Raw genomic sequence first — 22,913 nt, forward strand, 5'->3', positions numbered from 1 at the left:
ACAAGAGGCAGAGATCATAACAGTCACACAGTCCAGCCCAGGACCTAACATTTAGCTAAGGAAATAAAGTCTTATGGGAAGGGGTGTGGGGGCTGTGAGGCAATTGGGCAGCCTTTACTGGATGGTTGTTTTCTGAACAGATACCTGTAGGAACTAGGGAATGAGCTAACTTCTGAATATGAAGCCCCCTGGCAGACGATGCTGATCCAAAGGCCCTGATCTAGAGACCCAGGAGAAAGGGCAGAGGAAGAAGAGGACCCATGAGGTGGGTGGCTGGTCAGTCGACCACTCAGGACCATCCCTGTCCTCTCCCAGTCTGCTCACGCAGATACTTCACCTGTGGCAGCTGCTCACTCCTTCTACTGTTTGGGTCCTGGGGAATCAAACTCGGGTAGTCAGCCATAGCAGCAGCTGCCTTTCCACACTGAGCTGTCAATACTTCTGTGTCTCATCTTCTCTGCCCACAGTGGCCTCTTCTTCCTCCTCCTTCTCCCCCTCCTCCTCTTCCTCCTCCTCCTACTGCTTCTCTTCTTCCCCCTCCTCCTCCTCCTCTCTCTCCTCCTCCTTCTCCCCCTCCTCCTCCTACTGCTTCTCTTCCTCCTCTTTCTCCTCTTCTTTCTCCTCCTCTTCCTTCTCCTCTCCCTCCTCCTCTCCCTCCTCCTCTCCCTCCTCCTCCTTATCCCTTGTGCTCTAGCCCTGGCTGCCCTTTGCTCTCCCTGCCATCCCCTGCCCCACCATGTGCCCTTTGGATTTAAATTTTTCTCCTCTGTAACTATGTTATTAATTTTCTTTCATGATTTTCATGGGTGGCTCAGCTCCTGGGGAATCCCACACCCTCCCTCAGGCTATGATTCATGGCTCTGGCTAGGGGTGGCAGGTCCCCAAGAGAGAAGCAACCTCTCTGCAGGGCTTCTTGTCATGGACACCCCCATAGCAGAGCTCAGCTTTCTGATGTCCTCAAGCTCAGACCAAATCACACCCTCGGTTATAAGCTGGGTGGCCCATTGCCCCAGCCCCCCGCCCCCACCGCCAAGGTTTGCTAGGGAAGACCTCTTGTCTCTAAGGATCTCTTTTTCCCAGCCCTGAGAAAACTGCCCTGCCTGGGCCTTCCTGTCTCAGAAGCCCCATGAATGGCACCCCACCACACCCCAGTGTGGCCATAGTCTGGCCCTGGATCTCGACTTCTGAATGCCTTGGACACTCTGCCCAGTCCTAGTGACTACAGCACACTTCACGCATCCTGAAAGTAGTCACTCAACAACTCCACGCTCTAGAAACTTCTAGGTGCCAGGGCTTCCACAAGGGACAAGAGACAGGATTGGACATCCAGAGAAGAAAGTCAGGCAGGAGATATACTTCAGATCATTAGTGAGAGTGTGTCAGTCTGCAACAATCAGCACAGTGGAGACAAAACAGGCCTCCGTATCCGTGGCCACTTACGGAAGTGCGAGATTACACCTTTCTGGAGGGGAGAGAAACTGATGCCAAGACCTGAACGATACACTTGGAAGGAAACGACACATACTGGGGATAAGAGATGGCCCCCTTCCCACACTTACAGATGAGGCTGAGCTCAGAGAGGTCAAATCCTTGCATGGGACCACACAGCAAATAGGCAGCAGAACTGGAGTCCAGGCCAGATGCAGCTAGCTCCACACCTCTTCTTTCCCACCTCCCAGCTTCCTCCTGGTTGAGAACAATAAAGCCAATGGGTGGTACCTGTAGCTAAGAGCCTCTCACTCACCTGTTGGTTTGTCTTCTGCTGTGGCTGGCCATGTTGCCTTGCTTGGAATTCTCCCCCTCTCTTGATTACTTGTCACCTTTCCTTCTGGCCTTTGGGGGTCTTCTGAGCCCTTCTAGGATGGGTCTATATGCTGACTACCCTGAGCATGCGTGTCTTTTTTTTCCACTCAGCAAACCCATATTGCAGACCTAGTATGTGCCAGGCAACCTGGATATCAGGCTGAAATACCAAATACAAAATGGAGTGTCACGCGAGTCTGTGCTGACTCTGTCACTTGTCAAGCTTTGAGTATTTAATCTCATCAGTGTCTCTATCCCCTCCGCATATTGTCTGAGCCAATTGGCAAAGGAATTCCTTTTCGTTGTGTACCTACTATGTGCTAGGCTGAGCGCCGTAGGTTGGAAATACAGCGTGAACACGGTGGATAAAATCGCTGCCTTCCTGAGATTTGCATTCTGCTGGGAATAGAATGGAATCAAATGAATGATTTACATTCCTAATTAATTAATTAGCATGCAGAGAAGAGAGAGAAAGAGGGTGTGGAGCAGAGAGGTCTCAGAACATGGCAACCAGCACCGTGACAGAGCCAGAGGCCTCAGCTTGCCACTCCTCACACCGGCATGCATACCTGTTCCTTCCTCACACACAGCCGCCTCAGCATGGGTAACTGTGCTTACCCAGCTCTCCCCACATCCTTCTGACCCCCACTTCCCATCCCAACTTCCCCTATGCTGCCCCAAGTGACTCCATCACTGGCTTGGGAACCAGCCACATCAGCCTGGCTGTCACCTGCCCCAGAACTGGTTGACTCTTTCCCTTCAGGGTGTTTCTTCTGCTCCAGCATCTTCTCCAAGGCTGCTGGACACTTCCCACCATTGTGTTAGCATCCGCCATACTGTGTTGTTCTGCTTCTTGCTTCCAGGAAGCAGGGTTTGTCATCTCTCCTCACACACCTCAACCTTTCACAGACCATTTCCCCAGCTTGGAATATTCTCTCTATTCTCAGACTTCCCCCACCCCTATCTTGGCCTAGCTACTTCTGCTCCCACAGAAAATATGCCCCCCTTCTCTCTCTCTCTCTCTCTCTCTCTCTCTCTCTCTCTCTCTCTCTCTCTCTCTTTCCCTTTCTCTCTCTCTCTCTCTCTCTCTCTCTCTCTCTCTCTCTCTCTCTCGTGTGTGTGTGTGTTCACTAACTCTAGCTGGACTCTAAATTCACAGTGATCCTCCTGCCTCTGCCTTCCAAGTGCTGGGATCACAGGCTTTTGCTGAGACCATCCCTCTCATCAGGAGTTAGCCCTGTACCCAACATGCAGTAGATGCTTGAGTTTGGATTTAAAAAAAAAAAAACTGAATGAATCTTTGTACTTATGAGTGACAGCAGAGTGTTCAAATCTCTGCTGACCCACTAACTTGGCCTGTGACCTTGGGATGTGACCTCTCTGGGCTCTCACCCACCTAAAGGAAAAGTTCTTAGCACATTACTGAGGATTCCTTGACCTGAGTGCGGTGTCAGTATGCCCACACCCTCACCCAGGAGCTTCTCTGTAAACTAGCTGAGGAGCTGATAGTCTCAAGGCAAGGCCCTTCTCCTCAGAACGCTCGGAGGTTGGGTTCAGCTCAGGTGATGGATTAGACTCCAGGGTCTGTCACTCCCTAAGTGTGAAAAATGATGCCAGATACTTGCGTCTCATAGGTAGCTCTGTTTCTTCACCTGTAAATGGGAGTAAAATGAGACCCCTTTAGAGGAGGGTTGTGGGATTCAGCACGGGTCAGCATCCAATAAATGTCGACTGGTACCATAGCTATTAACGCACAACATGGGTGACCACAGCCTGGGCTCAAGCCCCTGGTTCTTGACAAATGAAAGGACAAGTTTGCACAGGGGTTAAGTAACTGTCCAAGGTCAAACGACGAGGAAATGGCAGCCCTGTGCTTCAAGGCCAGGTCTGCTGTGCCCAAATCCCATGTTATTTCCACTCCATCAAAGAGGCGGCTCAAAATAGGCCTGTGGCATTTCAGCTAATTTCCTCTAAGCCCTTCCCAAGTAACAAACTGTAGTCACACAAAGCCGCTCCCTAGACATCTATTCAGCAGCCACTAAGCACAGGTGCCTGCAAATAGAGCCTGCGCAGGGCCAGCTCTCCCGGGGGGCCTTTCTTGCCTACAGAAGGACCCTGTGACATATAAGTCACTTGGAAAGAGTGAGGACTGTGAGACAGGAAGTGTCCCAAAGATGAAGCCAGAGAGCATTCTGGGTGTTAAATGGGGGTAAAGAATGAGAGTCAACTGCCTTGCTGCATGCCAGGCTCCTTGCCTTTCTTCTGCCACAGGAAGTCCACAAACTGCCCAGGCATTATTTGCCAAGAGTCTGCTACAATCTAGAAAGTCCTTGGGTCCTAACATCATAACAGTGAGCGTGACTCAGATCTTGCTATCAAGGGGTTATGAGGCAATGAGGGGGCCATAGCACAATTAAGTGTGATCAATGTGGTGAATTCATAGCAGTATGGCAAACAATGAAGATCGGGGGTAGCTGGGAAGCTCTACAAGGAGTGGACAAGTGCTCAGGGACCCATTTTTCAGACACTGAAACTGAGTCTTCAGGAAGCCAACTTGGATAGAGTATGGCAATTGTCCAAGTACCGAGTGAAGCTGTGTCCCCGGGCTTATTCTCTCCGCAGTAGTCTCTGCTGTCTCTATGCTGGCTGTGAGGACTGATTCCCCTCCCCACCCCCACCCCTGTTGTTTTTCCCGGTGACGATGTGGCCAGAAGATGAATCAAAGGCTGTGAATGCTACAGCCGCTGTCAGCAGTTCCGAGGTTAGCAGAGTCTGAGGACAAACAGAGGCTTCTGAGATTCTGGAATGGGTGGGTGCCTTCGGAGCAGAAGGCCCAGGGGTTGATGTGAAGAGGGGAGGGATGAGAAAAAGTGTTTTGCTCCACTATGCATGGGAAGGTCAAAGGCAGCCAAGGTGACAGGCATCACTTCTTAGACACATATGAGACACCCAAGTGTCTCTCCAATCTGCCTTGCTCAAAAGACCTGGGAGATCTCAGAAGCTTTGGATTCTGCCCCTCACATCTTCCTTAAGGATAGCAGCCCAACAAAAACACCCACGGAAGCCACTACTCACGTGCACCAGGGATGAGCAGACCATGCCCACCCCTCTTCCCCAGCGCTACTTTCCTCCCACGAAGGAATCCAAGGCCCAAGAACCCCTTCCATGCAAGCCAGCTCCAGCCTCCACTAAAATCCCTTAGCACAGATTGCAGAAGTCTGGGTGCCCTTCTCTAGATGCTGGGACCCTTTTCTGGAACTAGAAAGACAGCTCTCAATCCTTAGAAAGGTCCTTCCAGTCTGAGGAGGGAGAGGAGATTGGGAGAAAAGGAAGTTTTATGCAGGGTAGAGAAACAGGTAGTTTCTACCTGTGACTGCCCAGATGAAAGGAAGAGGTTTAGGCTCTGGGATTTACACCCAAGGAATTATTTCTACCTCAGCCATCTTCTGCGTGCATCCCCAATCTCTGGATTGCTGAGAAACTATCACGCGGGTCATCTCAAGGCACAATGAGGGGTGGCATTACTAAATTATTACTAAATTATGAAATCAAACCCTCTCTCTACACCCTTCAACTGACCCAATGGATTCACAGCTTTCTCTAGCCCCTCCCCCCAAGGGGAAAAAAAAAACCGTAACCTAGAGTCTCCTATGGTTTCCTTTTACTTAGTCACAAAGCTGATCTGAGATAACATGGCATCCACAAAGGTGAGCATCATCTACGTGCTTCAATTTCCAGGGTCACATTAAGGGAAAGTTGCACACACAGTCTGGAGAGGTGACACAGGAAACAACCCAGGCTCGCCGTTCTGCTGAGCAAGAGAGGGCTCCTGCCTTTCCCTGCTCATAGTAGAGAGGTTTTTAAAAAATCGATCTCATTTATGAATGACAAGGGAAACTTGGAAAGATCCACAACTCACTTCTCCTGAAAACATTTTTATCTTTGAGATGAGTATCATGTCCCGAACCCCAGTTACCAACCACCCTCTTCTCATCCTTTCACAAGAATCATCTTCCCAAAATGTCTACTTGTAGAAGCAAGATGTAGAACTTCACAGAAAAACTACAGAGAGTCACAGATAAAGCTATACACAATCCTGTTAGCGAGAAAGAAAGATCAAGAGGAAATAAGGCAGGAGATGCATCTATCCAGACAGTAAAATAAAACAACCTCCCCTCCCCAGAAAGTATGGAACCCATGAATAGGGGAGGAAGAACAACACATAGAAACTATGTTTTGTAATTACCCATCCAGGTTCTCTTCCAGGAGAAGCAGCTGATTGAAGTTTTGTGGGAATCTGACTGTGATGGGAGGACTGTATTTGAAGCTCTGGGCACGTAGAGATGGAATGAGAAGGAGGCTGATCTGGAAGAAACACCAAGGGGGGAGGGAAGAGGAGAGAGAGAGAGAGAGAGAGAGAGAGAGAGAGAGAGAGATCGCCAGCTACGCCTTCCTCCCAGCTCCAGGAGGCCCCGGCCAGCGCTCATTCCGGAACTGTGGAACAGGAGTCCGGGAGGCCAGGCAGCCCTGCGCTTGGCCCTGGCCTGGCCCGTCCGCGGACGACAGAGGCCCCGTGGCCGGGGCCCCACTCCTGGCTACAGAGCACAGGGAGCGCACAGAGTGGGGGAGCTGTCCAGTTCAGCACCACGGCGACGCAGTAGGTGGGCGCTCCTGCTCCGAGAGCTGTCCAGTCCAGCACCGCGGCGATGCTGTAGGTGAGAGTGCCCGGTCGTGGGGAGCTGTCCACTTCAGCACTACGGCGATGCAGTAAGTGGACGAGCCCGGCCGGGGTGAGCTGTCCGTTTCAGCACCACGGCGATGCTGTAGCTGGGAGCGCCTGGCCCGGGGCTGCGCGGCCGTGAGCGGGGGAGGCGGGCGGGCCTGCCTGCTGCAAGACGCCGGCTAGCGCGCCCCATCGCTCGCTCGCTCGCTGGCTTCCGAGGAGCTTTGCGGATCGGGGGAGGGAACCCCGCCTCGATTCTCCGGGAGAAACCCCCTCCCTCCCCCACTTCGCCGACACTACCCCCGCCGCCAACAACAATAACCGCGGCTGCTCGTCCTGCCGCCACCGCGCCCGCCAACCCTGCTGCCGCCGCCGCCGCCGCCGCCGTTGCCGCCGCCGGGGCACAACCATGGGAGGCGAGACCCCCTCACCGGTGCAGCTGAGCTCGAGGGCTTGCAGAAGACTGGGCAGTCTCCTCTGAAACGGAGGCGCCTCGAGGACCCCCTCCCTCCCCAAGGAAGAGAACTGGCGAAGCCACGGATTTTCATGGCGCAGGCCGCAGAGCCGCGAACGAAGACCGAAGGTTGCTTCCCAGCTCTTCCAGTCTCTAACTGTCTAGGTCCGGACCATGAGAGATGGTGTTGAGAATTCGGCTGTACCCTGGCGCGCTGTGGAAGCCATCTCCAAATTAGCGATCACATATGGAAACTGGAGACCAGAATTTTAGGAAAAGAGATTAAGGCATCTCACTTGGGGGGGTGGGGGGGTGTCTTTTTATTTATTTTCCCTTTTTTAAAAAAAAATCGCTGCAACTGGAACAGTTTTTTGATCTCAAAAGGCAAGCCTCTCTTCCCGTGTGATCTTTATAATTTACACACTTTTCCGTGAGCTTTCTTATCTCCCTTTTTTTATATCTCTCCATATTCTCTATTCACACATATATCCATTATATTAGTAGTGGAATTACCAATCGCACCCTCACACACACGCTCCTGAGAACCAGAAGTCGGTTGGGTGTTTATATAATGAAGAATTATGGGGCTGTTTGATCGAGGTGTTCAAATGCTTTTAACCACCGTTGGTGCTTTCGCTGCCTTCAGCTTGATGACCATCGCTGTGGGAACCGACTATTGGCTGTACTCCAGAGGGGTTTGCAAGACCAAAAGTGTCAGTGAGAATGAAACCAGCAAGAAGAACGAGGAAGTTATGACCCATTCCGGGTTATGGAGAACCTGCTGCCTCGAAGGTATTTGATTTCCGACCTCCTCCCCCTTCCCACGCCGCCCCTCCCCTCCACCCCCCCCACCCCCGCCTCCAAATAAGTCCCCTCCACATTCCACCATTTTCCCACTTCACTCCCTCCGCTGCCGCCGCTGCAGATCAAGGTTGGCTGGGTTAGTTTCAGAGGAAAGAAAATCAATAAGCAGAACCCACACTCTACTCTTTGGCTTCCACCCCGTCCTCCCAAACCTCGTCATTGGGATGATCTATGGTACGGTGAAAACAGGACATTGTCTGTAGAGTTCAGATGTGCTCTGGAGGCTTTGGAGTCCTTAGGGTTTGCCTTTGGGTCTGGCTTTGCCACCTATGAGGAGGGGAAAATAATTGCTTCCCTGCGTGCTGCTCAGCCTTTTGCAATGAAGGATTCAGAAAAATGCTCTTCCTCTTCTCCTCGCTCCTCAAAAGTTACAGGCCCAGCACCATCTGCAAGTCTCCCTTTTAAAAAAAAATCTGTTGTTTCTAAGAATCCTTATTTGGTAGATTCTCATTATTCTAGGAGCTCAAGCTGAGTTCAAGAGCATTTCGTAATGTCTACGAGCCCCGCGTACCATTCGAGGTGGCTGGCTGTGTGTATGTGTGTGTGTTTAACGTTTATGAAGTCTAAAATGCATGTGTCTCTCACAGGAAACAAGCCCAAGTTCTAATCAACAGCGGTCACTTGCCCGTTAGACTGAGCGCTGATTTGCTTCCACGCAGAGTGACATGTCTGTCACCCAGAAGCAAGTCGAGTCAGCACTGTGCAGGCAGGAGGCGAGGGCATGGAGAGGTTGAGGGGTGGAATGGGGAAAAAATGGGGTGGGGGTGTCAGCTGTTGGTCTTGATCTTGCAGAGTCATTGGGGCATGTGCGCCGCATGTGCTGTGGGCTGAGGGGTTCCCACAATGTAAAGGCCAGGACACTAGGACATGAGGAAGGCATGTGCTTTTGGGACACATTGATAAACACAAGAGGGGGGAACTCTGCAGGACATACAAGCTGCATTTAGCCACAGACTTTAATATGAAGGAGTGAATTTGCATAGCTATATCTGTCTGTGTGCAAAAGCCACCTATAGGAAGACAGGCAGAGAGACACATATGCCCCTGTATGGAAAGAGGCTTGTATGTGTTCCACTGATGTGAACCAAGCCTGGAGGCCCTTTGAGGTGGCATCGGGAAGTGAGCACTGCAGAACTGTTTGTTAAGCTCAACGTGGGATGGTGCTGCAGGGAGTTGGGGCCAGCAGATGGGGGAGAGGGCAAAACTGACGTGATCCTGGGGGGTGGGGGGTGTCTAACCTATACTAAGCCAAACACTGGTCTGGGAAAAGAGCTCCCATCGCATGCCCCCTCCCTGTGTTCTTGGTGCAAACGGTTGAGTGATGGCTGAACATGTTTTGAATAGCTAAGTGACTTCATTGAGCGATGGTCTGTTTGACGCATACTGCATTTGATACCCTTTCTCAGTCCAAGCGCTGCCTTTAACATTCTGCAGAGGTGCTCTCTGCTGAACACTCCGTGCTCCTCCTCAGCCAGAGAGTCAATATCAGGAAATTAATAGGGACCGTTTTACACACACGCATTCCGCCTCTCTTAAAAAATGAAAAGCCTTTCATAGCGCCAGTCATTTTCAGTGAAAAGGCAGCTTCCATGTAATTAAACATTTATGGCAAGCTTTGATGCCGAAAGAGAAAGAAAGCAAAAGGGAATGAGGGTTGCTTTGGGGACATGATCCTGGCAGCTGTTTGCATTCCTTGGATTTTGGTTAGAGGGATAAAAGATCTGCAGCCAAGAAAAATTAGAGAAAAATCTGTGTTTTTATTTTAGGGCAAATGTAATCAGATATCAGTGACTTGGTATAAATATGCTTTCTAAATCGGGGATTTTTTTTTGTGACGGATCCTTAGTGTTGTGATCTTCTAAACATCTTGTAATTCACAGTAGACATGACTGTGATGGCACTGGGTCACTTGTGCATCAAAAGGCTTAAGTATTTTCATTAGACACCCATCTGTTCCAAGTCCGAAGCTACCCACCTCCTCTAACTTTCTCTCCGAGCTTTACTCTCTTCTGCCTCAATCAACTATAACGTGTTAGAATTGCAGCCGCCACCCACCCCCTCCTCCTAGGGTTGTGTGATGCTCACAGGAGCTGTGGGTTTGGCATTGTCCCCAGCGGCCACCCTGGGTGCCCAACCCAGGCACTTGCCTCCAGGCTGTGAGGGGAGGGCTAGATTAATAGTGTCTTTCCCACTAGGCTCAGACTGAAAGAGCTAATGAGTTCCAGGGCCCTGTCTGACCAGACCTTTCCATCTCTTATACCTTCTGCCTTGGGGTTCCTCAAACCTGGGACCACCTCACCTTGGCCACTTAAGGAAATGTCTGGTGCTGATTTTCTAACTGCATGCACTTCCTAAAACTAGAGTTTGGGGATTTGAGTGAATTGGCATGCATGGGTCTTTATGGTATTGACAAGTTAGCGTCTCAGAACAGAGTCAGCTTCATCGAGGGCTGGGTGATTGGCGCTTCTTCAAGTCAGGGTCTGGGGTAAGAAAGACTTTCCAAAAAGATTCCTCCCATCCCACCTTGGATTGCACTCTGTACCCACACTGAAGACCTGGCGAACAGGTTTCCAGTTTTCTCCCTGAGAGTCTGCCAGTAACCTCAGCTGAAAACCAGGCCTGATCTCCTCTCGTCTCTATTGCTCTCTAGCTTTCATTAGGGTTTTTGTGCGTGATCTCATGAGATGGTTTTCTTTTACCTCTTCATGAAAAGAATTGGGAAATAGTCCCTTGCCTCTGTGGCTGCTTTTGAAATTAATGAGTCTGTGGAGGGATTAAAAAAAAGGGACATGACCACCTGTTAAGGCCATACTCTCGGTAAGGAGAGAGATAAAGGAAATCTTCCCCTCTGCAGACAACTGAAAGGTCTCTCGGTGTGAACTCTTGAACTCTCTGGCAGGTGGGTGCCTTTCCTAGGATCCGAGCCTGTGGTGGGAGAGATGATTGGGCGTGACCCTGGCATGAACAGAGTCCTGGGTAGAAGCCTTGAATTGTTCAGAAACTGCCTTAGGGGTCCTCGGGTGGGGAGCTGAACTGGCTCTTTCAGAAAACAAACTTAGTCAAATCTCTGAGAAGGCACAAGAACGATGTGCTCCAAGCATAGTGTGTCTGGAACACTGTGGCTTGCCCACTTGGAGAATGAGCCTCTGCTGTTACCTCAGAGGAAGCATCATCTCCAGGGACTAGCGTTCTGCCCTCCAGCTCCTGCCTTCCTTCTGTCCCCACTCCACTCTCCCCCAGAGGATTGCCAGCCCTGCAGAGGAAGAGCCAAGGACTGGTACACAAGCCACCCTCCCCCACACTCCATCTTTTTGTGCCCCTTACCTCAATGTATAGGGAACAACAAAAATATTGTCTTCTGTCTAGATTGGTGCCTTCCCCCTGACGGACTTTCCAGCTCCTGTAGCATCAGGGGTGTCTCCGTCTGCTTGTGCATGGCACCTCTGATGGTCACCCTGCACCTCCACTGCCTTTGAACGACACCTCCGCTGCCCCTGGTTGTCTTTTCTAAGTTCAGAACTGCACGGTCCTTGCCTGGCCTTCAAGGTGGCAGAATGTTCCAGGGCCCTCAGCATGCTCTCTTGTTTCTACAGACAGAAGGGGTAGAGTTTTTGCTCTAAGGGAGGCCGTCCGCCTTTCTGGACACTCTTGCCTTCCTTAATGTTATAAGAATATTTCGAGATAACCTGACATTTTCTAGGCCCTAGAGTCTAGGAACTTTGCTCATAGTAGGTGCACAAGAAATATGTATCAACATCCTGATTCAGAGATTCTAAATATGGTTGAGATGAATGCAAACATTATTAGAATGGAGAGAGAGAGAGAGAGAGAGAGAGAGAGAGAGAGAGAGAGAGAGAGAGAGAGAGAGAGAGAGATCAGAATAATTTGTGTTTTTTTTTCTTCCTGGAATTCTTTTTAAAAAATAATAATGAGTCATGAGTCTATTATAAAATACGAGAAGCCAAAGGACTCTGCCACTGGGCTGTGCAGTTCCTAACTGGCCAAAGCGAGGGCAATTTATTCAAGGGAAGGGGGAAATAGTCTGCACCATCTCTACAGGGGAGGGAAGGGGAGCAGCGGGTTGTCTTCATTTCTGCCATCATAATTCAATTGTCTGCTGGTCCTCTCCAGAGCAGGCGCCTCAGGCAGACCATGGGCATTATAACTGACCACACCTAGTCAGAACCTATAGAACTTTCTTTTCTTTAGGAAAACTCTCATCTAGTTCTTCATTTAAAGACCCAGGAACACCTCACCCCAACCCTCCCCTCTCAGGACCTAGGTTTTGATAGCAGCCTGCCAGAGAGCAGGCCCAGTGTCTTGGCATCTCTCACCTACTAGGCAAGCCTGACTCGCACATATAGGGTCACATGGCAGAAAGTGGCTGAGCCAGGACTTGCACTCAGGTCCCTGTGACACGTGGAGCTCCCCTGTCTCCTATGCTCCATGGGTTCCAGAGGCCAATGAAAAGCCCTGGGGCTGGCACCATGGCTACTTTCATGGTCCCTGCAAGTAACAGGTTCTGTTTTGTTTGCATCTGATAGAGACCCGTTGAGCCAGCATGAGTAGTCAAGAGGGCTGAGCTCTTGACCACTCAACCTGCCAATGTGCCACTCTGCCCCTCTCAGGAGGACATGACTGTAGTCCACCCCTCTTTCTTGGCTAGACTGAGGCTAGGAGATTGTAGTGACCAAGTCCCAACAGAGGACTCTAGGCCTGACCCACTGGGTACCTCTTTGTTTGTGACCCTTTTCTTTGAAGGCATCCTTGGTGTGATCCTCCCATGGGTTTAGGACAAGCTTCAGAAAATACCCAACTCTACAGCCCCTGTGCATCATGGGAGTTTTCATAGAAAGCTTGATGTTGGGAGGGGAAACCCTTGGAACCCTTTGGGACTGGGTTCATTTTGTGAGTTCACTTCAACCTAATGAGCTGTGGCATTTGGGGGCCATTGAGCCCCTCTAATAGGTTTCCTTTCCTATATAAGCAGGAGGTATCCTAACCCCATTGCAAGAGTGGTGGGGGGGTTAGAGCTTAACCCAACTCCATGGAGTAGGGGAAGGAAGAGCGTTCCATCTGGAAGGGCAGCTGTTCGCTTTGTCCTCCGCCGTGTTTGAGATTTCAATCAACAATTCCTATTCCCCCCTCCTATCCCTTCCTGTACTCTTTATTTATTTGATGTCTTAACTAGGTACTTGCTGCTGTCTGGCTCCTTGTATCGGTTGTTGTCGTTGTTGTCGTTGTTGTTGTTGTTGCTGCTGCTGTTGTAATCTTATCTCTCTCCTGACACTAGACCATCAGTTCTGTGGGGGCAGAGGTACTTCTTTTCAGCTCACCGCTGTGCCCCCAGTGATAGTGACAGTGCAGAATGTCAGCCTATGCTGGTGAATGTCACCAAGGGGAGGGCAGCTGACACCTAGCTGCCCCTTCATGCCACACAGGGCTGGGTCCCTGAGTGAGCAGTGAATGCAAAACATTGCTCATGACACTCCAAAATAAACAGTGAGCGTAAGACAGGGGAGTGGGTGAAGAAGAGGGAGACAGACAGACAGACAGACAGACAGAGGGCTGCCATGAAAGGAGAATGAGTGACAAAGAGCAGTGATAGAAGTGGAACTTGGGAAGGAACAAGGGACTGGGGAGGGAGTGAGCGGCATGGGCCCCCTCAGGAAAGACACTGGCTCCCATTTCCCCTTCTCCACCATCTACAGAGGATGTTGAGGGGTATCTTAGAGAAAGCTGCTATGTCAGGGAGAGGGAGAAAATGTCTACCCAGGCTACTCAGAAGTTTTCAATTTTACCAGACTATCAGGTCATAGTGTGGTGGTTCACAAGAAGGAGCTGAGAGCTCAGGAGGCTGAGGCAGGAGGATTGTCACAAGTTTGAGACAAGCCTGGGCTACATATGGAGTTCCAGGATGACCTCAACCACAGTGTGAGACCCTGTCTCTAAAAACATAATGTTTTTAAATTTTTAAATGTCAGCGACTCTTTTTAATATTAAATAATTCTTTTGGCCAAACCCCATATTCAAATGAAGTTCACATTTTAAGTGTCCAGGCTGGTGCTCCACAGCCACACATGGGGCAATCCCTGAACTGGTTTAACTTTTGATTAGCCTCTATGAAGTCTCACGTGCAAGGTCAGGGATCTAGGGACCTCGTGGAAAGCCGTGCCATTCAAGGTCACTGATATCAGGGTCCTTAGAGCCTAATTCAACAGCTCATGTGTGTGTGTTTGTGTGTGTGTGTGTGTTGAGTCTAGATTAGTGACACTAAAGGGTGGCACACGGGGCTGAGTTTATGAGACTTAGAACTGTACGATTGGTACTTGCCGTGAAGGCAAGCCTCTGGTCCTACATGTAATAACTGGGTGTGAGATGGAGAGATGGCTCAGTTGGTAAAGTGTTTGCCATACAAGCATGAAGACATGCATTCAAATTCCCAGAGCCCATGCAAAACTGGATGTAGTAGCATGTGCCTATAATTCCAAGACTCTTACAGTGAGGGGGAGAAGGTGAAGACAGGAGAATTCCCAGAAGCTCCCAGGCCAGTTAGACTGCATCAAACAGTTAGAGGATCCTGTCTCAAAAAAACAGATAGAAGGCAAAAACTGTTATTGAGGGTGTCCTCTGACTTCCAAACCATGTACAGGACAGAGTCACACTCATGTGTGTGTGTGTGTGTGTGTGTGTGTGTGTGTGTGTGTGTACGTGTGTGTGTGTGTGTCTACAGAGTCAGGCACGGGGGTGAGTGTTTAGAATCCCAATAAAAAGGGTGTAGAAATCGGTGTCTCCTGGGAGTTCACTGGTCAGCCAGTCTAACCACTTTACAAACTCCAGGCCAATGAGAGACCCTGCCTCAAAAAGTTAGTTGGATGGCACCGGAAGAATAACACCCAAATTTGACCCCAGATGTCCACATACATGAATACACCCATACATACAAGTATACATAGAGAAGCAGAGATAACCACTATAATTTCTGTGCCATATCCACTTGAAATGTGTGCCTTGGAATCAGAGGAAGATAGCAGCCTCAGTCATTAAAAGAATGGTAGGCAGTGTGCTGTGGCCCCAGTGGGCCTCTGTAACCAGTAGCTTGTATCCAGACCCTGACTCAAAGCAACACAAGGTTAAGGAATGTGGCCTGACCCATGAGTTTCCTGGTAAGGAAGATGGAGTGGGGTGCTCCCTCAGTGACTATCCTCCATGCCACCTCAGCCAAGGTACCACTGAGTCAGGTAAAGAAGATCCACCCGTGAACAGATGATGATGGTGTGAACTATACACAGTTGGGCATTCTGGAAGCACAGAGATGGGGTGGGGGTGGGGGTCCTGGGGAAGACTGAGCTAGAGAGAAGGAGAAATGGTATGCAGAGATACACGGGGACCAGAGAGGAAATGCTGATTATCTGGTGTGACTGGGAGCCAGGGAGGGACAAAGCTAGGAGGTATGTAGATGAGAGCCCATGGGGACAGACGCGCTTCACAGAGCAGTTCATGTTAGGCTCAGGAGGGCCCCACTGGCCTTCCACCTGCTCTGGTCCCTGAAGCTTGAGTGCCTAAAGGGTGGTACAAGGAGTCAACACCACCTTGGTGTTTACTGGGAGACACAGGGCCTGGAGATGGGGAGGCTGCAGTCACTGGGCAATTGGCATTAAGGCAGCCATGGCGACAGAGTGAAGGTGGTGAAGGGAGGAGGTGAAGTGCAGCGTACAGTAGGGATGCTTCCATCCAGATCCCCATGTCTCACTCTCTCATGTAGAAGATAAAGTTGCTTCTCTTTCTTTTCTGTTGCTGTTAAAAAGCACCATGACCGGAAGCAACTTGAGGAAGAAGTGGGTTACTTGGGGTTCCAAGAGGGAGGATGGATGTGGCATGACTGAGGATCAGGAAGCTGACTGATCACATGGTATCCACAGACAGGAAGCAGAAAGTGAGGCAGGGCTATAAACACTCAACGTTGACCCCCTCCCCCAATAATGATGTACTTCTTCTAGCAAGGTGCCATCCCTCCCCCCAAAGGATCCCATAACCACCGCAAACAGTGACACCAACCTCGGACTGAGTGTTCAGGTACATGACCCTAGGGGGTACATTTTCCTTTCAACCCACCACAAAGTAAACACAGACAGGAGCTGCTTCTCCCCAGAGCCTGGCCCATGGATTAATGGAGAGCCCGTCCTTAGTGTATAAAAGGCTTGACTGCTCCCTCAAGGAGTTCAGCATAAAAAAGAAGACCCACCAGTGACCAATGTTGGCAACATAGCAAGGAATATATACGCATAGGGAATTCTGGGAGCACAGAAATGATGCAAGGGGCTTCCCTCCTTTCCTGCTGGGTTTTCCAACCAATCTCTCAGCCAGTCTTTCATGTTAAGCTTCAGAAAAGCACATTCTCTAACAGCACATGGATGGGAGCTCTGTTTCCCTGGCACCCCGTGTTGGAGGTCCCTTGGGGTTGTCTTCCAGCTGCCTCTTTTCTGTATAGCACAGAGAAGGTGATAAGTCAGAGCCCCAGGTACTGGACACCGTGGCTTGTGGTGGAAATCCAGGCTGTTTACTGACTAGCAGAGGTATTGGCGTAGCATCCTGCAGCTACCTCCAACCAGCCTCCATCCCTTAGCTCATCCCCTCACCTCCCTGAACCTCCCTGCCCTTGGGTAGGCTTCCAGCTGCTAACAAGATGCTCGGGCTTTCTCAGGAGCAGGTCGCTGTGGCCTCATTCCTCTGAGAGCCAACCCTTTAGTTGGTGTCTCCCTACACTTCCAGGGCTAGCTTCTCCCTGGCCTTGCCCCTACCCCAACAATGCTCAGGGTTGAGGGCAGGGCTGTGGCCACCTCACACCTTCTTTTAGCCCAATTCCACCCCAGTGTGCACTTAGTTTATTTTCTCTGCTTAGTCACGTTCTCTCTGCCGCTTCTTTATCTCAGATAAAGGACAGACCTTCTCCTCTGCTACATCCCAGTAATATTGAGCATAGTGATGATGATGATGGTGGTGGTGGTGATGGTGATGATGATGATGATGGTGGTGGTGGTGGTGATGATAGCCATTGTGTGTGCATGTGTATTCTTGCACATACCACTGCCACTATTACAGAATAGCAATCATTGTGTGGTGATAGATAAACTGTTCCTCAAGTGCCACCCTCTGTTTTCTGTGACACTGGCCTGAAGCTTAGGCTGGCCTAGCTGGCCAGAGAAACCCATTCCCAGCACTTCCTGGGGAATTAACAAACACGCAACACACAGTCAGGCCTTTCATGCGTGTTCTGAGACCCAAACTCAGGTCCTCATGACTACACAGCAAGGTTTTTGCTGGAACCTTCTCCCCACCCCCAACCATTAACTTTCCTTGAGTGCCTCTTTTCTGCTAAGAATCGTCGCTGATGTTTCCCAGATGTTCGCTCTCATTTTGGCCTCCCAGAGCTGAAGAGATGAAACAGGATCCCCATCACTCCCATCTTGAGAAACTCAGGAAGGTTAAGAACTTGCTGAGGTCACAGAGTGCCAGAACTGGGGTTCCAACCTATGCCTGTCTGACCCCCAACACATCATCGGGTTCAGAGTTTTCCCTGAACCCCACTCCCCAAGCCTAAGTACAGATCTTTGAGATGTTCAGGACTCCGATGCCTGCGCTCCCATGCATGATGACATCTTTAGCGACCTGAGGCTTAGCTTAGATGAATGCTGGGAAGCTGGAGAAGCCGCTCATCAGAATTTCTCAAAACAGAAGATGGTGCTCCATGCAAGACCATCTTCTTGTGGTTGGGGACAGAGTAATAATTCCTTGTCTTCTGCCGAAGGCTGCTTCCCAGCCACATTCTCTATCTTCAGGACTCACAGAGGTTGCTAATTCCTTCAGCTTCTGCATCATCTCCTGCCTTGGCCAGCAGAGCTCTACGCCCCCACCTTCCCTTCCCAGGCGTTCCCCAACACAATACCATCCATAGTTTAATTTTCAGTATATTTTGTTTTCTGAAACAGAGTCTCAGGTAACCAGAGCTAGGCTCTAACTCTCTGTGTAGCTGAGGTTGGACCCTGGTCTGTACATCATCACCTCCTGCGTGATGGGCTGGCACACTAGTTATTTGTTGCTACCTGAGACACGGGGCTGAGGAGATGACTCAGCGGTTAAGAGCACTTGCTGCTGCAGCAGAGGACCCTGGTTTCATTCAAAGCATTCAAGCCAGGCAGCTCACACTGCCTCTAGCAGCAGTTCCATGGAAACTGCCGCCCTCTTCTGGCATTCCTTGGCACCTACATTCACGTGCACATCCCCAAGGCCGCATACATACATGAAGACACATTTTATTTAATTGAAAATAGAAACTAAAAGAAAGAAATACCAGATAAACACAACATCAGGAAGGAAGATTCATTCTGGCTCACCGTTTAAGGGTATAGTTCACCATGGCCCGGAAGGAGTGGTGGGAGGAGCCACAGGCAGTTGCTCACATTGCATCTGCAGTCAGGACACAGAGAGAAAATGTTGCCACTTAGCTTCTCCTTCTCATCCTGTCAAGTATGCGATGATGCCATCCACATTTAGGGTGGCTTTCCAACTTCATCGTAATCTAGATAATCCCTCATGGGTGTGGCCAGAGGCTGATCTTCCATGTGATCCTGCCAAGCTGACCGCACTGATCATGGCAGTAAGCACATACCCTAGGCCAGCCATACCTGCTGTTGTCTACCTTGTCCTCTCCCTCTAGACCACGGGCTTCTCATGCATTGATAAAGGGACTTTCTAAATTATCACTGTGCCCCAGGACAAGGTGTGAGTGAATGGGGGTGTGAAGGGGACCACCAGGGTTTAGACAGTTGTTGGAAGGCTGGATGTAGAAGGGGAGGGTGAGAGAAGTGAATGAGAGGGTTGGGATTAGACAGAGACTCCTTCCCAAGGGATGTGTTAGGTTAGTCATTGTTTGGGATACATTTAGAGGCATGAAAGAACAAAGAAATATGTTTTAAAAACAAAACCAAAAGAACCAGCAGCAGGTTATGTTTTGCAAGGAAGACAATGTACATATGCATTTCAGCTTGGATCTTCCCATTGACATCAAAGCCTGAATCCTGTTCCAGCCTGGCCTGGTGTTCCCATCAGCTCTGGCTTCCAATAGGCTGGGTTCAAATCCTGCCTTTTGGCCTTACAGCCATGTAGATGGAGCATTAGGTTAAGTGCTTGCTGTGCAATCATAGGACATGAGTTCAGATCCCCAGGTCCCATGTGAAAGCCAGGTGTGACAGTGCCTATGTAAGACTCTAGCACTTGGGTTGGGGGAGGGCAGAAACCTGCAGATTCAGGGGAACTTGCTGGCCAGTCAGTCTATCCAAAATAGTGAGTGCAGAAGGTTCAAGGAGAGCTCTGTGTGGAAAATATAAAGAGTAGAAAGAAAGACCTTCAGCTTCCATGTGCACATGCGAATGCACTCAAAACACACGCATACACACCACATATATACACATACCACACATGTGTATTAAATCAATCAATCCAAAACAAATCAATAAAATACTTTAAAGACATGTCATTTGATCCAGGAGAATAGCCTGACTTGATCCAGTTTAAGTTGTTTTGAATGACCACGACTATGTTAGACTCAGACTTTGTTGGATCACCAAGTCCAGCCAGACCCCTGGGGCTGGGATGGGGGAAGATAATGCCTCCTGTTCCCCATTCTTGGCCTGCTTTTCCTTCTTGCGTTGTTTTCTAACACATTCTGCATACATTTGCACAGAACACACTGCTTCTATCCTAGTCGGGTCCTCTTCTGTCACTCAGTGCAGTTGCCCCTGAGAGAAGGGACACCATGCCCGTGGAGTCTCAAAGGCGGTATGTTCTAGGAGTTTGGTAAATGTCTATGGTGACAGATTTGTTTCATCTCTGAAAGAGGTCGGAGACTAGAAGAAGACACGGGAAGGCATTAAGGTCACGACCATGATCCCAGCACACACAAGGGACAGAGAAGACAGAAGTTGTAGATGAGAGAAAGGCCCCAAAGTAGAGGAAGAAAATAAAACCACCCATGGCTGATGTTGGAAGGGTGAGGCCAAGGAGAGAGCAGAGCAAGGTCTAGGGAAGCACCTTTCTCATGCCATATCCCCACCATCCCCAGGGATCCTGCGGCTATGCTGATGCCAACCCCAGGGTAAGGTGGATGCTGACAGGCTGGGTTTCCAGCCTGCAGGTGCTGTGTGTCTGTGGAACCACACTCTCAGAATTAAGGCTCAGAGCTCAGCCAACTAGATCTGTGAAAGGGGCACAAGGTGGGGGTAGGGGGGCGACTTTCCCTGGGAGACAGTTGGTGACTGGATGCCAGGCCCTGTCGTCAGGACCACACAGGTCACCCTCCATGAGCAGACCAGTATTCTGTAAACTTAGGTGGTCCCACAGGAAGCAGGCTGTGTGCTCCCTTCCTGCTGCAGCTATGACAGAAGATTGCAAGCATAGGGTTGTCAAAGAACAACGTTTATTCTGCAGCTCCACAGGCTGGACGTTTGGGGATGATTTGCAGCTAAAGCCGAGTATCCAGCAGGTTCCTTATAAGGCTCTTGGGTGTCTGCTGTTTCCAGAAGCAGCCACAGTGCTTTCCCTCTGCTCTTCTTTCATCCCCAGAGCCAGACCTGGGCCAGGCTTTTTGGGCTGCTTACATTATTCCTCTGTTCTTAGAGACCCTTGTGTCTATGTGAGGCCACCCAGGCAACCCAGCTGCGGACCAGATGAGTACAGGCCTTACTTCCACAGCACACTCACTCCACTGCACTGCACGACACCACAAACTGCCACAGGTTGCAGAACAGGGGTGTGGACAGTTTGGAAAATTGTCATTTTGCCTCCTGTGGGAAGTGAATACTTAAAAGAATCCTAAAATCAGCCAGGGCATATGCCTTCAATCCCAGAGCTTGGGAATCAGGCAGGTGGATCTCTGATCTACAGAGTGAGTTCCAGGACAGTCGGTGCTACACAGAGAAACCCAATAAATAAACAAACAAACAGATAGACCTAATGTCACTGCCCCAGACCAGTTTCCTGGAAGGAATTTTAGGGTTTTTAACCAAAAGGATTACATTGCATTGGACATAAGAGAAAGACAAAATTAGCAAGGGGTTAAATAAGATGGAAAAGTTTCTTCTTATCCAAGCACATGGATCTTGAGCAAGAAGTACAACACCCCCTGTCTAGAGGCGCCACACAACGATTGACAATGCAGACTATCCCTGGATCTCCACTCTACTGTGTGACTTTTAGTCTCAAAAGCCCAGCATGGCCCCCAGAGCCCCAGACACACTGTCTTTGTGTTTCACACAGCAAGGTGTGAAATGGTAGGAAATGACAAGGGCAAAGGACTCCTCAGCCAGTTTCTTAGAAGATAGGACACATTTTTCACATTGGTCTCAAAGGCTCTAAAACTCTTCTTCATGCCCATCCATAAGGTACAAGAAATAATAGCTCATCCTTTGTCCCAGACTTCCATGTAGCCAGTAAATCACTAGAGGTTCCTGGATGAGAAGAAAGGGAAAGCTGGAAGTGTCTCCAGAGTACCTTACGTGTGTCCCCTTCTCCTGCAAGGCCTTGAGGCCAAGAGAGGAAAAGGACTCTGCAGGATCAGAGAGCCAGTGACAAGCAGTGATTGCAGGCTTGCAGCTGAGAGCAGCAGCTAATGGCACCTGTGAGGAGGAAGGGGCTTGGCCATTCCTTCATGCCCTGATTGTTCCTCTGGTTCATGTACTATGCTGGATCTCCCCTTCAGGAGGCTCAGCCACTTGCCCTTCTGAGTCCCTTGGCTGACACCCTATCTGCCTCTCTTGCTCTCCCCGGTGAACTTCAAGTGGTCCATGAAGCCATGTGTGTCTACCTACAACAGAGCAGCATCGCAGGGTTGGCCAGAGGGGGACGTCAGACTTCGGTAGCAGTGCAGGGCTTCCTCCTTCCTGGTTTGTATGTTGGCAGGGAGTTGGGGCTTTGTGGCAGGCTTCACCTTTGGAGGAGGCTTCCATTGTCTGGGGATTCTGCAGCAGCCATGGTAATGCAGATGGTAGATAGACCTGAGTGGATCCAGAGTGGGTGGCACGTGCCCCTCTCCCACCAGCTGAGAGGCACCCTCTGGCATTCTCTGCCCACCAGTTTAGACACATTCAAACATCCATACATTTTTTGTGCCTCTGTTTTTAAGTAGTCACTATTGCAGCCAGGAGGTACAGCTAGGGACAGTGTTATATTGGTTTTGCTTCTGCCTGATCAGTAGGTGAGGGGCAGGCCAATGGGTCAGGTGAAGTAGAAGAGACAGTGCCTGGTACACACCAGGCTGCTCCCAAAAGAACATTATAATGTACAAAAGGGGATCTGGGCAGGAAGGAAAGACAGAGGAATAAACTGGCTTCAGTTTGGCTTCCCAATGAAGCCACAGAAGCTGAAAGCAGGGAGCCAGCCATCCTGCAGCCTGGGCCCTGGAATAGCAGAGTCCCTCCTAGGGAAGCCTTCAGAGAATGGCACTCGCTTCAAAGGATTCCTCTGCAGCTCAGGAACACTGTGCCCTGGCACCAGCCTCACAGGCAGAGGCAGAGCAGGTTAAGATGGCTGATGTGTGACACAAGGCAGGGGCACAGAGACCAGCTCTTGTCCTATATCTGCCACAGGAGAATAGGAGCCAGGGGTGAGACCCAGGCTGGTAGGAGACAGAAACACCATGTGACAGAGTGTGGTGGCAGGTGTTGAGGAAGGGGTGATAGCCCAAAGGATCAGCGTAAGAATGGAGGCATCCCCACTGGGAACAATGGGAATCATGGAATAATAGAATAATGGAGATTATCGTGATGGTGAGGGACAGAAAAAATATGATTCATAAAAGGGTCTGCCTCCCCGAGGCAGGGAGAGACCTCTGCTTCTCCAGACAGTCTGCTCCAGGACAGTTCTCTGAAACACTGGAATAGTAAGGAAGGTCCACAAAGCCTGTGGCCCTAGGGCCCCAGTTGAAATGATACTTGAGCCTTGAACAACAGGGCCATACACACAGCATCCTGTAGATTTCCCCCTTCAGCCTTAGGGGCTCCCTGCCCTAGATTT

The 22,913-nt window shown here is 50.1% G+C and overlaps 1 protein-coding gene and 1 long non-coding RNA gene across 2 annotated transcripts in view; one reads left to right on the forward strand and one right to left on the reverse strand.

Moving 5' to 3' along the window:
• Positions 1 to 1,116: 1,116 nt before the first annotated feature.
• LOC115029421 (uncharacterized) lies at positions 1,117 to 6,509 on the reverse strand. Its single transcript, XR_003834991.2, has 3 exons — positions 6,050 to 6,509; positions 1,560 to 1,686; positions 1,117 to 1,462 (listed from the first exon to the last, which is right to left on the reverse strand). It is a non-coding gene; the product is annotated as an uncharacterized LOC115029421 (long non-coding RNA).
• The window catches only part of Cacng2 (calcium voltage-gated channel auxiliary subunit gamma 2), a 123,879-nt gene continuing 107,474 nt past the window's right edge, over positions 6,509 to 22,913 (forward strand). Inside the window, exon 1 of the mRNA XM_021183787.2 lies at positions 6,509 to 7,772. Coding sequence (XP_021039446.1) covers positions 7,562 to 7,772 — 211 coding nt within the window. The 5' untranslated portion in view covers positions 6,509 to 7,561. The remainder of the gene's footprint in view (positions 7,773 to 22,913) is intronic.

The sequence above is a fragment of the Mus caroli genome, unplaced genomic scaffold (genome assembly GCF_978045245.1).
Source record: "Mus caroli unplaced genomic scaffold, Mus_caroli_1 scaffold_16, whole genome shotgun sequence".
Taxonomy (NCBI): Eukaryota; Metazoa; Chordata; class Mammalia; order Rodentia; family Muridae; genus Mus; species Mus caroli.